This window comes from Haliotis cracherodii, unplaced genomic scaffold (genome assembly GCF_022045235.1).
Source record: "Haliotis cracherodii isolate W230 unplaced genomic scaffold, xgHalCrac1.p SCAF_33, whole genome shotgun sequence".
Taxonomy (NCBI): Eukaryota; Metazoa; Mollusca; class Gastropoda; order Lepetellida; family Haliotidae; genus Haliotis; species Haliotis cracherodii.
The window spans coordinates 971,338-989,452 of record NW_027266290.1 but is presented as its reverse complement, the minus strand read 5'-3'; the positions used below and the strand labels follow the sequence as shown (position 1 = coordinate 989,452).

General features: G+C 43.5%; 1 protein-coding gene across 1 annotated transcript; it reads right to left on the bottom strand.

Moving 5' to 3' along the window:
• Positions 1 to 2,928: 2,928 nt before the first annotated feature.
• On the bottom strand, positions 2,929 to 17,831 carry LOC139477413 (uncharacterized). Its single transcript, XM_071259978.1, has 13 exons — positions 17,636 to 17,831; positions 16,191 to 16,342; positions 14,510 to 14,602; positions 12,928 to 13,084; positions 12,460 to 12,502; positions 10,064 to 10,222; positions 9,444 to 9,499; positions 8,948 to 9,079; positions 7,357 to 7,528; positions 5,817 to 5,921; positions 5,288 to 5,503; positions 4,297 to 4,510; positions 2,929 to 3,019 (listed from the first exon to the last, which is right to left on the bottom strand). The coding sequence occupies exons 1-13, from the start codon at positions 17,809 to 17,811 to the stop codon at positions 2,982 to 2,984; spliced, it is 1,713 nt and encodes a 570-aa protein (XP_071116079.1). The 5' UTR covers positions 17,812 to 17,831; the 3' UTR covers positions 2,929 to 2,981.
• Between the last annotated feature and the right edge of the window lie 284 nt (positions 17,832 to 18,115).

Below are 18,115 nucleotides of genomic sequence, written 5' to 3'. Positions count from 1 at the left end.
TATTGCCGAGTCCCAGACAGGGTAACAACAAGTACCATCTTTTAACGTCTTTTGGTATGACGCGGCCGGGGATCGAACCCCGGACCTTCCGCTCTCCGGGCGGACACTTTACCACTAGACCACGAAGGCGGTCCGGATTTTTGAAGATCGGCGGTCGGGTAGCCTAGTGGTTGAAGCGTTAGCTTCTCAGGCCGAAGACCCGGGTTCAATCATTGACATGGGTACAGTGTGAAAAGCCCATTTCTGGTGTCCCCCGCCTCGATATTGCTGGAAAGAGGCGTAAAACCAAACTCACTCACTCACTCATGAAAATCAATTTTAAGCATACTGTGTCTGAGTGGGGTATTCATGTTACACTGCGGTATGCAATCTCAGTCGGCTAACGGGCGCACGGATGGCCCAATCGTCTAAGGCGCCGCGATTCGCTGAGTAGAGTTGCGTCCCTTGGATGCATCAGAAACCTAATTTTGTGAGTTCGAATCCCGGTTTCTAGGTTTGTCAGCTCCATATCTGTACTCGTGGGTTTCACCGAAGTGGTAAACGTCTGAGACCTGCATCACTTCGGGCTTTTCTCCCACGATTAAGCTGACACGCCCTGATATAACTGGAACACACACACACACACACACACACACACACACACACATCTCGCGAACACCTGGTGTCATCACTGATTTCACCTTCTGTTTGGTACTGGTTCCCGGGTGGTATAGAGATGGGTGTCTCATGGCTGTAAGCTGGGGCAAGATATCAGAGGGTGGCCCAGTCGTCTGAGGCGCCTCGGTTGGGCACGCCAGAAACCTATCATTGGGGGTTCGAATCCCGGTTCACCCCGATTATGTTTCTAGGTTGGCTAGCATCATATGTGTGAGACCTGCATCACTTCGGGCTTTCCTCCCACATTAAGCTGACACGCCGTGTAATAACTGGAATACTGTTAAAAGCGGCGTTAAACCCAATTCACTCACTCACTGTAAGAGACTGTTAGAGTGGTGTTTGTCCGCACATGCCTATAGTTGACAACAAACCATTTTTTCTTCATGAGTATAATCGTTTTCACTTGGGTTCAAGAAACATCCATTCTTCCACAACAAATTGTTTTGAAATATTAGCCCTATGCTGACGACTTGTTGCGACACTCGTGTAGATGTTGTCCTGGTATCACGTGACATGGTGTTTCATGCGCATGGGGTTCTTGCCTTTTACCTCTTGCTAAGGACGGTCTGACATGTCTTGTTGTCTAAAGTATCCTGTGTGCGCCATTTTGTTTGTAAAGGGCGGTGTTCACGTTGTTATGTGGCTGAACGGAGATTACATTGTTGTCATATTGTGCCACTAGCAGTGGGCACATGTCTTGTGTTAAACGGGGGCAGGGGTGGCCCAGTCGTCTAAGGCACCGCAATTCGCTGGGCAGAGTTGCGTCCCTTTGGGCACGCCAGAAACCTATGATTGTGCGTTCGAATCTCTCCTCGATTATGTTTCTAGGTTTGTCAGCACCATACCCGTGCCCGTGGGTTTCACCAAAGTGGTAAACGTCTGAGACCTGCATCACTTCGGGCTTTCCTCCCACATTAAGCTGACACGCCGTGATATAACTGGAATAATGTTAAAAGCGGAGTTAAACCCAACTCACTCACTCACTCTTGTGTTAAACATTCGAGTAGATCAGTAAACATGTACATGTGACTAGATTCGTGAAGATCCGGGATAGAATAGGTCTTCAGTAATCCATGTCGTTAAAGGCGACTGTACTTGTAATAGGCGACTAACGGCATCGGGTGGTCAGGTTCGCTGACTTGGTTGATGCATGTCATCGTATCTCAACCGCATGACGCCTTTAGTGATTAATATGCCAGCCATATGACCGAGGCCTGTTAATAATCGAGTCTGGACAAGACAATCCAGTGACCAATATTATAAGCAACGATCCACGCCTTCTGGATTTGATGACACGGGGCCTTTATACTATCCGATCCTTTTGGTGGCCTCTTACGACCAGCATAGGTTGCTGGGGTCCTATTCTAACAAGGAATCCCAAAGGGAGTTGTCGTCAGTATCTTACTGACGCTTAACTTCGGGATAAGATGTGTGTTTGTTTGTTGTTTAACGCCTCACTCAGCCACATTCCAGCTATATGACGGTGGTCTGTAAATGATCGAGTCTGGACGATACAATCCAGTGATTGACATCATCAGCATTGATCCACGTAATAGGGATCAACCAAGTCAGCGAGCCTGACCACCCGATCCTGTTAGTCGCCTCTTACGACGAGCATAGTCACCTTTTACGGCAAGAATGGGTTGCTGAAGACCTATTCTACCCTGGATCTTCACGGGTCTCGGGATAACAGAGGCATCAAGTCACTCTGTACATGTAGCTGCATCATAAGACCAGTGGGTGAGGGAGTTGCGTATAATGCCCTGTGAACGTTAGTTCAGATACACCACAGAGCGACATCTTCATGTCACGCAGTTCATAGAGATTTACAACATTAGTAACATCCAGGAACGCGGGTAAGGGCACAAACGTTGGGATTCGAACCCACGACAAATAAGGGATCCATTTACCCATGCTTGCGGTATAAGGCGACTATGCTTGTCGTAAGAGGCGACTAACGGGTGGTCAGGCTCGCTGACTTTGTTAAAGCATGTCATCGATCCCAATTGCGTAGATCAATGCTGATGATGTCAATCACTGGATTGTCTTGTCCAGACTCGATTATTTATAGACCACCGTCATATAGCTGGAATATTCTGAGTGCGGCGTTAAACAACAAACCAACCAACCAAGGGATCCATTTCGTGATGAAGACCCCACTGTGGACCACTGGTGAACTCAATACCACTGTACATGCTGGAAATGACAATGACACCAATGGTTTACTTTTTTAGTTTTAATTCAACATATTTTGTTGATGGTCTACGCCACAAGAAGTGATATACACAGCGTTTCCAAACGTTCTATGCTGTTCTGCCTCAGCCTCAGCCGACCAGAATTTGATCCACATGTGGACTCGTGCCTGAGAAGAAAAGCTGATTTTAAATGTCCGACAAAATTGGTGCAAGAGTGAGCGAGTTACACTATAACGTCGCATCGGCATTATTTCAGCCATATAGCGACGAGAACAAGTTAGTTCATATATACACAAGTGAGTCATGAATAAAAAGTTATACGCAAGAACAAATTTGTCAAACATATTTGGGCATAACAATATTTTTTATACATTTTCAAACACGGGCAATAGGCCACCAGGGGGCACGGGTGGCCCAGTCGTCTAAAACCTAAAACAATTGTCAACTCGTTGCGTACTGGTTCACATATATTTCCCCATTCATCGATAGGGGAACGAGTCTTCTTGCAGGTTACGGAAAGGGGCGAGTGGTGACGAATGTTGTTTTAGTTATGCCCGTTTGCGCTAAGACGGAACCCGGTCGCAAAAAAATGGCTATGAGAGGGGCACGAGTCGCTATTCGGCTCGTCCCGGAATAACACGAGTTGGTCACGAATGGCAATAGACAACGGAAGCAAACAGTTTACAGTTATCAGCACTGATTGTATGGAAGTCAGTACTTAAGTAATCACAGATAGGTAAAAGGCAATGGACAATGACCAAACGGGAGGCCGGGGGTAATGAGCACTGATAGGTAAAAGAATGGAAACAGCAATGGGCCAATGGAAGTCATGTAGATAATTAGCACCGACAAGGATCAAATTTTAAAGGAATAGGTCCCAAGTACAAGGCAGAAAGGTAACCGACTTTTACTTTGACATATTCCTAAACATATCCGACTTTTACTTTGACATCTGTGACATCTTTCACGCAAAATCATATAATGGGGGGACTTGGTTCGGATAAATTTAAAGTCAAGGCAAGTGATAGGAATTCGAGTTCTACTTTGTTAACTCAGTTTTTATCATGAATACGAATCTAAATGATAATTATTAGTAGCGTTTGGTTGATTGGTCGTTGTAGCGTTGATCTAGCTGTATGACTGCGTCTGTAAATAATCAATTCATGTGTGTTTCAAAAACGAAATAGTCTGGACCAGGCAATCCTATGACTAACGTCATGAGCATCGATCTACGCATTTGGGATACGATGACATGCGTCAACCAAGTCAGAGGGTCTGACAACCCGATCCCAATAGTCGCCTCTTGCGGCAAGCATGGGTTGCTGAAGATCAATTCTAACCCGGATCACGGGGTCTGATACATCGTCTTGAATCATGCTAAACACGACCGTTGAGCAAAGTCACTCTTTAAGTTTTGCACAGAAAACACAACACATCCACCTACTGGATCCAGTGAGCGACACTTTGAGGTCCGTCCCCTTGTAGCCCAGATAGAAACTTTCCTCGTGGATCACGTGGCCACTGTGCTTCACGCGCAACGTGTAGTGTCCTTTAAATCCCCGGATGCGGACTGTTTGACCTTTCTGGATGTTGTGGTTCTCGTGCGTCCGCCATTCGGTTTGTAAGAGTTGATGGACACGTTTGCCACTCTCATTTGGCTATCAAGGAGGAAAATGTCAGCACCCATAAGTCATATTATAAACATTGTCAGATATACCTGAATATTTTATCTCTTTCGGGGTGTGTGAAAGGGTAGTCAAACTTTCAGAACATTTCCTCAAACAGGCAAACACGGTTGTGTCGAACTTTGATGTGTCGAACTTACGGTTGTCTCGAAGTAAAAGCGTATTGCTTCTCTATCTATCATGTCTCGGTTGTGTCGAACCTCGGATAACTCGAAGTATTTACAAAGGTCCCTTCAACTTCGACACAGCCGTGTTTGACTGTACTACAGCTGTGTTCATCTAAATGTACCTAGCTGCACCCTTAATTATCACCAAGTTCTCGGTACCATTCCCGGGCGGTGGGGTAGCCTAGTGGTTAAAGTGTTCGCCAGTCACGCCGAAGACCCGGGTCCGATTCCCCACATGGGGGCAATGTGTGAAGCCTATTCCTGGTGTCCCCCGCCGTGGTATGGCTGGAAAATTGCTAAAAGCGGCGTAAAACAATGCTCACTCAGTACCATGTACCCGTGCTCTTTGGTTTCAGGGGCGGTCGGGTAGCCTAGTGGTTAAAGCGTTCGCTCGTCACGCTGAAGACCCGGGTTCCATTCCCGACATTGGTACAATGTGTAAAGCCAATTTCGGGTGTCCCCCGCCGTGATAGTGCTGGAATATTGCTAAAAGCGGCGTAAAACCATACTCAGTTTTAAACGCAAGTCACTCACTCACTCTGACTAGTAGGGCTGACGTCTTCTCAAAATATATGACAATTACCGTGCAGCCCGACCCTGTACACAGAGCTGACTCAGGTCGGGACATTATGTTGCTCCAGAACCCCCACAGCATGACGCCCTGGACTGCCGGGTGGCTGAAGTAGAGACGCAGCAGGTCGTCAAACATCTGTGGCTTGTCCTTCTCTGACACCCCCTCCACCGTCAGCTCCGTGATCCAGATGGGCAGTCCAGCCCGGGCCACCTCGTCCAGACGAGCCTAGAGAACCAGGTGACGTCTTATAGGAACAGTGTGCTTGTGCCCTGTATTCCTTACTAAGTCATACACACAAACATATGGCAATATATGTAACTTAGTAACGAATAGTAACGAATGTATTAGTCAAATAAGTTAATGAACACTTGAGTTTTGTTTCTTTGTTGTTTAACAAATGTGTGAAGCCCATTTCTGGTGTTCCCCGCCGTGATATTGCTGGAATATTGCTAAAAGCGGCGTAAAACCATACTCACTCACACACTCTTGTCACATGTACAAGTACACGAGTCGCTATAACCTTCAGTGCTGACGTTACCTTGACCACCGCCAGGTCGATAGGGTGGTGGAGGTGACTCTGTATTCCTATTCCTCCCACAGGAACCCCCGCTCCCTTGAAGTACACAGCCTGGTCTTCTAAAGCCTGACAGGTAGAAAACGCCAAACAACATTTACAATCATGAAACAACAAACAACTTTTACAAGGTTCTTGATACGATAACAAAAGCAACTTGCATACTTGACAAATGTCCCCTCATAAATGATATACATATAAACATATAAACCAGACATATTTAGTTTTAATTTAATTACCGTTGGTCTAGTCTCTCTGATTTTGTTTTACGCACTAATAAGTACTATTACAGCTCAATCAAGTAGGAAAACCACCTTCCCGATGTCACATAATTTGACAGGTCTCAAATGACGATTTTGTTGATTTTACGAACATATTTCTGAAGTGTTTCTCTTTATTTGTAAACAACACAATCTCTGCACTTACGCAACAGGCGAAAATCAAAATTAACCTATCGTTTTTCGTTTCAACAAAATGAGTAAATGCGCTATCGTGACACCTTTTTGGTTCACTATCACTGTATTATCTGGCCAAGACTCGATTCCTTACAGGCCGTAGTCGTGTGGCAAATGGGCGACCATTCGGTTCAAATATAAAAGGTTCTCTATTCACAAATAATGAATTCAAAATACAAAACGATACCAGTGAACAACTCACAAACAAAAGACGTTATATACCCATTAACAGCCATGCTATAGTGTACGTGGATCGTAATCCTATATAAACTTCAAATCAATTCGCCTCCTAAAATACTTGCCTTCAAATATGTGTTTTTATATTTTCGACCACGTATTTTTACATGGCCTTATCGGGTTGGCACACGGGAGGGTACAGATTGTTGACTGCCATTGCTGAGCGCAATCTTTACCCGCCCTGTTTCCAACTCAATAAGTAAATATATTTTTGCAAGATTTAAAGCATAAGTACTCGTATTTCAAAGACGAGTGTCTTAGGAAATGAATCATGCTGCATTTTCGTTAGATCACGACACATGCTGAAGCAAATAAAGTGCGACAGAGACTTGGGTCGGGATCTATCAGGAAAACAGTGTGGGACTTCCAGTAGCTACAAGTCAATATCAAAAACGCTTATAGACAGGAGCACACATATATACGGTTACCGCAGCTAGGAGTGAGTGAGTGAGTTTGGTTTAACGCCGCTTTAAACAGTATTCCAGTTATATCGCGGCGTGTCAGCTTAATGTGGGAGGAAAGCCCGAAGTGATGCAGCTCTCAGACGTTTACCACTTCGGTGAAACCCACGAGCACGGGTATGGTGCTGACAAACCTAGAAACATAATCGTGGCGAACCGGGATTTGAACCCACAATCATAGGTTTCTGGCGTGCCTAAGGGACGCAACTCTGCACAGCGAATCGCGGCTCCTTAGACGACTGGGCCACCTGTTGCCCACCCCCCCCACCCCCCCCACCCCACCCCCCCCCACCCCCACCCCCACCCCCACCCCCACCCCCGCAGCTAGGAGGTGTAAGTAGGACCCCTTACCACAGTGTGTTTGTTATAGTTAACAATTTCGTGGTCGTTGAGGAACAGTTGAACGTTAGGGTCGATCTTGTGGGCCTCTCTGAACATCCACATGGTGAGATTTCGGTCTCCGGAGTGGCGCACGAGTGTGTCATTGCTTAAAGCCTCATTGTCGACATCCCAGTGCTGTAACCTTGGATAGAAGGCAATGCCTGTCTCTGAAATGTTTTACGCTGTACTGGGTTTCAATAGCATGACGTGTGCCTGTCTCTGAAACGGTCTTACACTGTACTGGGTTTCAATAGCATGACGGATGCCTGTCTCTGAAGGGTTTTTACACTGGAGTTGGTTTCAATAGCATGACGTATACCTGTCTCTGAACGGTCTCACACTGTACTGGGTTCCAATAACGTGGCACATGCCTGTCATTGAACGGTCGTACGCTGTACTGGGTTTCAATAGCATGATGTATGCCTGTGTCTGAACGGTCTTACGCTGTACTGGGTTTCAATAGCATGGCGTATGCCTGTCTCTGAACGGTCTTACCCTGTACTGGGTTTCAATAGCATGACGTATGCCTGTCTCTGAACGATCTTACGCTGTACTGGGTTTTAATAGCATGACGTATGCCTGTGTCTGAACGGTCTTACACTGTACTTGGTTTTTAATAGCATGACGTATGCCTGTGTTTGAACGGCCTTACACTGTACTGGGTTTCAATAGCATGACGTATGCCTGTCTCTGAACGGTCTTACGCTGTACTGGGTTTCAATAGCATGGTGTATGCCTTTTTCTGAACGGTCTTACGCTGTACTGGGTTTCAATAGCATGGCATATATCTGTCTCTGAACGGTCGTACGCTGTACTGGGTTTCAATAGCATGACATGTTTTGCCTTCACTTCATGGAGATTACGGGTCTGCAAGTAAGAGACCATTGACAGAATATGTAGAAATATATACTGTGTCAAGAATAATTAGAAGGACAACTGGTACAGGTGAATGCTTGCTAACACACACACGCACACGCACACGCACACGCACACACACACACTAACACACTAACACACACACACTAACACACATACGCACACACATCACCCGATGAAGGAGTAAGTATATACTCCGAAACGTTGTGTTCCTCATAATAAAGAAGTTGACATCCATATATTCTCTTCCTTCTGTGTATCACTTCTAAATGCCTTTCAAAGACCTAATAATGAACATATATCATTATTTCTGCTGTCCACAATCTAACAAATGAAAATCAAATCACAGATGTTATCAAACAAGATATACAGTTCTTCCAAAGTCAGCAAAAACATGTTTACGATGAGTAACTGTTCGTTTACCATGGTACCCAAATCCCTCATCTGCCCCAATAATGATCTTGTTAAGTCTGTATACCTGTGATCGTAGGTTTCATCATAAACAGGCGCGACCCTTTGTACATCATCATAGTAGCTTCCAACTACAAGGTGATGATCATATTTGCTGATGGAATTATTATCAGCCCTTCTGTAGGTCTGTCATGATGGTTACCTACAGGAACATGTATGTTCATTATAAACACTGATATGTCATTACAGCTGCGTCCAACCCCGGATGACTTACTTCCCCTTGTAATGTCCAACCACATCGGTCAAGCGTTTCTCCATGGCCTGGCGCAGGGCTTGTCCGGACAGATGGTCAACCCAGGCAGGCGAGTTCGATTCCCAGAAGATATTGTGTCCTCGAACTTTGACCCTGAATATAACAGTCGCTTACTGAAAGACACCTGGTTGATACACTTACACTACCATTGAACATATATTAAAGATACTGTGACCTCTAACGTTGACCCTGAATATAACAGCGACCGCTGATTGAAAGACACCTGGTTGATACACTTACACTACCATTGAACTTATATTGAAGATATTGTGACCTCTAACTTTAATGCTAAACATAAAAACTCCATATTATGATATGAAAAGTTCATTCAAGCAAATATCTTCATCGCAAAAAGACAGATGTATGAATATAAGTGCACTTACAAGAGGACAACATGTTTATATTTTGCAAATATAAGGAATAGATCATGTAATATTATAAAAGTTTAAATTAATACCCGTGATGCAGTAGTGCGTCTATGGCCTTCATTGCAGTGTTGTAGTCGATGTGACCCTATAAAGCACAATATAGATGTGGCCGTAACAGTGCACTGCTTTATAAAGAAGGCAGATATATATCTAGAGGCATCAGTGACATTATATTGTATTCCAGATTACATTTACAGACTAACATTTATTCACCTCCTTAGGCATGTAGCTGACAGACCAAGGATTGTAACTCAGGTGAAACTTGGGTTCGAACTGATTATCAGCGGATCACTGCACGACTAAGGGGTGCAACTCTGCGCAGCGAAATCGGACACCTTCTTGCCCAGCTGTGTCCATACATAGGATGAGGATGGGATAAGGATGGATAGAGATGGGATAAAGACGGGGTAAGGTGGGAAAAGGATGGGATAAGGATGTACAGAGATGGCATAAGGATGGGATAAAGATGGGATAAGGATTGGATATGGATGCGAGAAGGATGGATTAAGGAAGGGACACGTTATAATGGACAATTATTCCAGCTACCTCAGTGAAAAAGTGCAATGAACGAGAGTAAATTACGATGGCATTATTCAAAGCAGACAGTTGGCAAAATGAAAGGAATGCAGTAAGAACAATGTCGGCTCACTCTGTGTGGTTCCATGGTTTTCCACTTGAGATAACCTCCATTGACGGCCCAGTTGAAGTTCTGGTAGAAGAAGTCCTGATAGCCCTTCTTGCTCGGGTCCACCAGTGCTAATGCATTTATAGCTGCCCCGAAGCCAAACATACCTGCGGTTTCCTCTGCCTGAAACATTAGTATAAGAATCCAAATATTAAACATTTTTTTGGTTTGGTGGTTAAACAGTTTAAATAAGTACACAAAAACCACCTGCCAGTATCATCAGAACTATTTAGTGAAGAAGCACATGGAACTGGGCCCCGTTCCACAAACCGATCTTAGCGCTAAGGCGCTAAACTCCCATACTTTAACTTAGACTTATGACAGAGGAAGCGCTCAGACGATGGTAACTCCCATACTGTAACCTTGACTTACGACAATCGAACCTCTACGACGATCGTAACTCCCGTACTTTAACATAGACTTCTTACAGTCGAAGCGCTAAGACGATCGTTACTCCCATACTTTAACATAGATTTACGACAATCGTAGCTCTACGACGGTCGTAACTCCCGTTCTTTAACACAGACTTACGACAGTCGAAGCTCTAAGACGATCGTTACTCCCGTACTTTAACATGGACTTACGACAATCGTAGCTCTACGACGATCGTTACTCCCGTACTTTAACATAGACTTACGACAGTCGAAGAGCTAAGACGATCGTAACTCCCATACTTTAACATTGACTCACGACAATCGTAGCTCTACGACGATCGTAACTCCCGTTCTTTAACATAGACTTACGACAATCGTAGCTCTACGACGATCTTTACTCCCGTACTTTAACATAGACTTACGACAGTCGAAGCTCTAAGACGATCGTAACTCCCATACTTTAACATAGACTTACGACAATCGTAGCTCTACGACGATCGTTACTCCCGTACTTTAACATAGACTTCTGACAGTCAAAGCTCTAAGACGATCGTAACTCCCATACTTTAACATAGACTTACGACAATCGTAGCTCTACGACGATCGAAAATCACGTACTTTAACATAGACTTACGACAGTCGAAGCGCTAAGACGATCGTAACTCCCATACTTTAAAACTGACTTACGACAATCGTAGTGTTAAGATTGCCTTGTGGAACGGGACCCTTGCCTCTAGGGACTAGACTAGACTAGACTAGACCAGCATTTATTCCCATAAATATCATATTTGAAACTATATATCTAAAAAATAAGAAGTAAAATATAAATGGAGCCCAGAACAATGCTTCATTCTAGCTGTACTCGTCTTTTAACTGATTCTCTTTTGTCTGTGAAACAGATGACGTGGAGACCAAAGATGAGGGGTCTGTGCGACAACACAACTTTAGATATATCTAGACTTGGGCCCCTGTCTACCAAAACTAGTGGACATGCGGTGATCGATTTCTGGTAGGCTGCGATTGGACGACAGTTAATTAATTCTTAATATCGATTGAAAACAAAATTTAGTAATTTTTTTGTACGTGCAGTTTTTTTGAAAATAAACTCTCGCCAAATTAACCCCAGAAGGGTTTCATGTTATCTAATCACCGCCCAAAACATGCCTCCATGTTTATTTACATTCGTAATTAAGTACGCTACGCATGCGCAATTACAACCGGATATGGTACAGATATTGCAGCAGTTTTGTGCCGCCGCTTGCTGAAAGCGCTAAGCTTGCTGCGCGAACCAACCGTGGTACCGGTTTAAGTTGGGCTTTAACTTACGATTAACATGGTGTTAAGGTTGTGTAGAGGGACCCCAATCGCGCACATGTTATACCCTCATGCCTTGACGCTAAGTAAGAAAACAGCAGAAACCCTACAGCTTTAAACTATGTCGGAAAAGTCTAATTCTATTGTAAACTGTTTGAAACTGTCGTCATTTTTTTACATATTCCACTGCAGTGTCACTTATCCTTATATCAAGAACGACTTTTATGTCTTCCATATCATTAATTAAGTAGCAGTTATATTTAATTCATAAGCGGTATGGTATTGCCATATGCAAGTAAATATGGTATACTGTAAGGGACATTCTCGTGATCTTACATTCTCGCGATCTTGACCTTGAATGAATGTTTGAAATGTCGAGAACGCAAGATTTGGTCAGATTCTTGCCATCTCGCATTCTCGAAAGTTTGACACCGTTAGCGTGTTTCCAAAGGTCAAGATCGTTGGAATGCGATAACGAGAGAATGCCCCTAACAGTATTCCATACAAAACACCAATTTTACCGTATTTATCACTTTAATCCTTCCCACTTGAAATAGATTCATGAAATAACGTGATTATTAATCAACGAAGATAGCTGCATGCTATAATAAACGCTCTATTTCGTGATTCTATTTTAAGTGGCGAGGTCTAAAGAGCGAGGTTCCATCTTACCTCTACACTTAGACCGCTTGGCGCTACTGAATGGTCATCAAGTCTGTGTACCATGCATATGAAAAAGTAAATGTGTTCGCATAAAATGTATCACTGACTGCACGAAACGAAAAATTTGAATTTACTATATTGACTAGATGTATAAAGCTGTGAAAACGTTTCATACTTTGTTGTTTAACTCCGTACGGAGCACAATTCCAGCTATATGACGGCGGATTGTAAATAATCGAGTGTTGACCAAACTAGTGATGGACATAATGAGCAACGTCCCACGCCAACAGGATACGATGACACGCAATCAACCAAGTTACCGAGTCTGACCCCCAATCTAGCAGATGTGTCACTGAAAACCACTATAAAGTGTACGGGGTCAATAGATGAAGTCACGCTACACTCATCCTTTCGTGGGTTCGAAGCCTATATTTGTATTAATTCTGACCCTATGGTTTGGCTGTACCAAGGTAGTACCTGATCGTGATATCAGCTTTCCGGATAGTGTCAATCCTCTTGTTGGCGTCGGCGGGGAATCCCGACAGAGGGGGGACTTCCTGTAGACTGGCGTAGTCCACGATGAAGTCCACGCTCTGGTCGTCAGGTCGGATGTACACATGTGCATCAGTGATATCTATAACATTATAAAATAGGATAATCTAATTGATTGTCTTTTTATCATTTATAAATGATTAATAATACAGTTAGGTCGGCCTTCTGTTTTTGTTTGCGATTTTTTGATAGTGGAATATTTGGTCGTAAAGTCGAAAAATAATAATCATAATCATAAAATAAGCATTTTACAGGATTTTTTTAATCATCTTAAAGTTGATTTTGCTTGGTAAGCTGATAAAACAAAAATGGGAATTTATTGTTGTACAACATTCTGTTTTAGTCACACGAAAATGTCTTAGAATATTTATATTGTCAACGAAAACTTTACCGTCGGCGGTATAATAAAAATCTTGTCATTCTCATATGTATCTTCTTCTGGATCTTCGATTTGTGATGTCTACGGATCCGTATACCAAGCAAAAACTAACGTAAAACAGACGATAAAAAGCGACAGACGAAATCGTTTCCCAAACGATATATTCCGCCACTGCGGGGAATCCCCTTACTGGAGTTTAAACGGGTTCTCGGTGTTTGACGCGCTACGCTACTTTAAATATCATGACGTTTGGGCCGACGCCCAGTCTGCTTGCTTCTACCTCGGATTGTGTAACACACGGAAAAGGGCCGAGGGCAGTTTAGTTTTAGTTTTATGGTTGTTAACCGATTGTTAATTGTTATCCTAGTTGTCCACAATGTCAAGATCAAGGGCCGCTTCACACATTCAACAATGTATGTAATGTTGATATTTTTGTAGGATTAACAGAAATAGTAGAAACAGTATACATGTATATACAAAAGCTAAGAATGAAGAGATAGATAAACGCGGCAACCGTGACAGCCAATGAAAACAGTTAACCCAAATAGGTTGCGGAGCATGTGATTTCATCGCTTTCACTTGGACAGTTGAATACTTTCTTCGAATATTATGAATTTTATGAATGAACTAAATGTTTCACTTTACTTGCCCTCTAAGACAATTCGCAGTTCGTTGTATTTGTGTGTGCAGATGTTCACGGAATGCACGGGCACTGATATTTTGTTTTAGATCAATGACGTCATTGCAATGTCTGCATGTCGAACTTTGTTTTGCCGAAACATTAAAGAAGGTGCACCGTCCGCGTTGAAGAGTTCGCTGGCGTTCGGTTTAAAAAGATGAATACATTACCAAACATGGCATTATACTTGGCTATCCAAAAATATACATCACATGAGTCCTGGTGCAAATCTGTCAAGACGTCATAAAGATTACGCACCGCATTAGCAACCGGAAACAAGTACAAGAATGAGATTGAACCTGTTTTACTTTTAATAAATCATCATTGGATGGTAAACAAATATGTTTTCGAAACAGAGGCTTTTGAGATGAAGGTTTCTCCACCAGAATATTCAAAACGTCTTTTATCTGACAAAACCAAGACACTACAGTTTGTAAGCTACATCTTACCTACATCCGGGATCAGTGTATCCCCGCCGATGATGTGCCACTGGCCAATCTGTATGTACGGAGTCACGCCGAACCCCTGGTAGTGCATCTTACCTGGTGTCATGACGTATATACATTACATCACTGACTGTAGTACACCGGCTCCGTGGTCTAGTGGTAGAGCGTCCGCCCAGAGAGCGGGAGGTCCGGGGTTCGACCCCAGGCCGCGTCATACCTAAAGACGTTAAATGATGGTACTTGATGTTACCCTGTCTAGCGCTCGGCATTAAGGGGCTAAAACAAGGACAGGTCGGCTCGGCACACACACACACACACACACACAGTCTTGCTCGCGACGTTAAACCCCATATCACCTCACCTCACCTGCATATTGTACGCGGTGAACATACGAGGTGGGGTGACATGGGGTTTAACGTCGCGTTCAAGATGATTGTACTTATATAGCAACGAGACACAGTGTTATCCCCGTAATGCCGAGCGCCAGGCAGGGCAACAACAAGTACCGCCTTTTAATGTTTTTTTGGTATGACGCGGCCAGGGATCTATCCACTAGACCAAGGAGGAGGTCGTTGAGTATACGATGTACATGCGTTACGATGTATCTTCAAGTCGCCATTTGTTTCTAATCTGGATGGTCGGTTGGTTGGTTTGCTGTTTAACTCCGCACTCAGCAATATTCCAGCTATATGACGGCGGTCTGTAAATAATCGAGTCTGGACCAGACACATCAGTGATTAATATAACGAGCATCGATCCACGTAATTGGGATCGATGACATGCATCAACCAAGTCAGCGAGCCTGACCACCCGATCCCGTCAGTCGCCTCTTACGACAAGCATAGTCGCCTTTTACTGCAAGCATGGGTTGCTGAAGACCTTTTCTAACCCGGATCTTGTATCTACTCAGGTCATACTCGGTGTTATATAAGGTCATCTAGACACATATTAATGCGATCGCTGTAGAGACAGGTTGACACCACAGGTGTATGACGAAGATATATTGCGTAGCCACCATCCCTTGTGCCGCCAGGGAGTTGTAGTAATGCCAGCTGAAGCTTATTTCTTCCTAATCGATTATATTGTCAAATATTTAGAATAACTAGTAAAATAAGAACTCTAATTTTATAGATTAATTAGTTTAAGTCTTAGATTGGTGGCTGATCTTTCACCTAATCCTCTGCATGGCAACTACGTGGTTCTACTGACCTGAATAAAGTCACCCGGATGTAGAGTTCATATGACCTGCTTGACCAATGTCACCTGTAGTTTAAGGGGTTAATGTAAAACTCCCGACCAGTACATTTACTATGGGAAGCCGCATGGCTATTATCTTCTAGAAGATATCGCGAGATCTCACCTAGATATCTCATGAATGTGGAAGCCACTTTTGGATGATGAAAATGCTAGAGTGGATGAGTAAACATGGATACAAATCATGCACAGCCACAGGATCGGGTGGTCAGGCTCGCTGACTTGGTTGATGCATGTCTTCGTATCCCAATAGCGTAGATCGATGCTCACGATGTCAATCAATGAATTGTCTGGCCCAGACTCGATTATTTACAGACCGTCGTCATGCGGCTCTAAACAACACACAAACAAAACAAAAACATTCTCCTGTGTGTCGACGTATGAAACCTTTTACGGGTGAAAACTAGATCTTGCAAAAGGTTTAAGTCACCGCTGCCTCTTTCCTTGAATCCCATCCCTGATGCCACATCTTGCACGTTTTCCCCTCGTGCATAGTTCAGTATCTTCACATGTGCCCGGAAGTAGTAGCGGTGACCTTTCTTGACCGTGACGTATTGCTCAAGTGCGCCGTAACTGTGAGTTCTGAAAAAAGGAGATTCTTAATAGCTGTATACCATTAATGAGTGAGTGACGGGTAAAACGACTGTCAGCCGATCCAGCCACGACCAAGGGGCGTAATTCTGCACAGCGAGTTATGGTTAACAAGAAACGTAGTTTTCATTGGGTAACAGATGATGCTCACCCATAACACGTATGAACGTAATGTCATGAGCTTACGTGTTAAGATTTTGTTCACGAAAATTAGATATAAAAACATTAAAACGGTTAATAATATTCAATATGGACATAGTCTCTGAAACGGTGAATACATCTAAACATCTAGTCTTAAAAGTGTTTGCATGCTCGGGTCACCAGTTCATATGGTTTTGCGCCCCCAATATTAAGGTGGGGGAAACCAGAAATGGGTTTTATTCATGGTGGGAAACAGAACCCGGATCTTCGGTGTTACAAGCGAACGCTGCTAGACTACACCACGGCCTCTTACTTGAAACGTAATATTTAGGAGAAAGATCTGGTACGTTTAAGTCTTTGTGGATGATATTTATCATCCAAAATTGGCTCCCACAGGAGATATCGCTTGAGTGAGATCAAGCGATATCTACACTGTAGATATCGCTGCAATAACATTGCCACACAATGCTTTGCAGACCATTGTTACGTCATTGGTTACCATGACGTCGCAATCAAATGACATCACTAATGGCTCTACTACTAAAGCTATTAGCAGTACTTTTTACACTTTAGACACTGCTTATTACTGTCTACAAACTGAAAAAGTTGGAAGAATGATGTTGAATGATAAATAAAATCTCACCCTCGTGTCTATTGATATCAAATATATCAACACTCGTTGATAAAAGTGGCAAAAACCCTCGGCAAGCCTCTGAGTTTTCCCACTTTTATCAACTCGTGTTGATATATTTGATATCAAAAGACACTCGGGTGAGATTCTCTATGTATCAGCTGAAATGGAGAAAATAACGTTGTAACAATCAGGTAATATGGTTGGAAACATGAACCGGGATTAATCAAATCACAGGTTTCTTGCGTGTCCAAGGGATGCAACTCTGCACAGCTAATTGCGGCGCCTTACACGGATGGGCCACCAGTGCCCCCGTTTTAGCTGGTAAGAGATAGAAAATTCATATTAAATTCTAATGGTATAGCATTGTATTAGTGTTGCTAAGGTGTGGAAATGTCAAGTCTAATCAAGCTGTGTGATTATGTCGTTTCTTCCTCAGATTGACTCGACAGTGTTCCTGCGTGTATTTGAAGTAGAAAGCCATGTTCAGAAAATGAAAAATTGGGGTCCACCTTTTAGTGACTTTAGCCGCCGTGTGGCCGTGGTAGGCGTCGGATGTCGATGCGATGGTGCCGGACATGGCCCTCCAGTCGGAGCTGCTGAAGTGGGGGTTCTCAAAGTCGGCGTTCTTTAGAAGTTCCGTTCCTCCCCAAACAGTCGGGAGGAACCAGAGACAGAAGACCCACATTGTTGCAGGAACCACGTCAATGAAGTCTATCCAGAAAGTAGACACGTGACACGTGACCTGACAGTTACCGTTAGATAGGCGCGAGGCTTTGACCTTCTAAACTACCTTAACCTAGACTAACACTTAGTCCCAGAAAATTATCATATTTAACAATATTTATCTACAAAATAAAATAATAAATTCGAAATGGAGCTCAAAACAATGCTTTATTTCAAGGTTGAAGCAATCTAGACTTGACAAAGCATTCTTTGCTTGAGCTGGATTTCTTTTTCAATTTATTCTCTTGGGTCTCAGGGCAGACTAA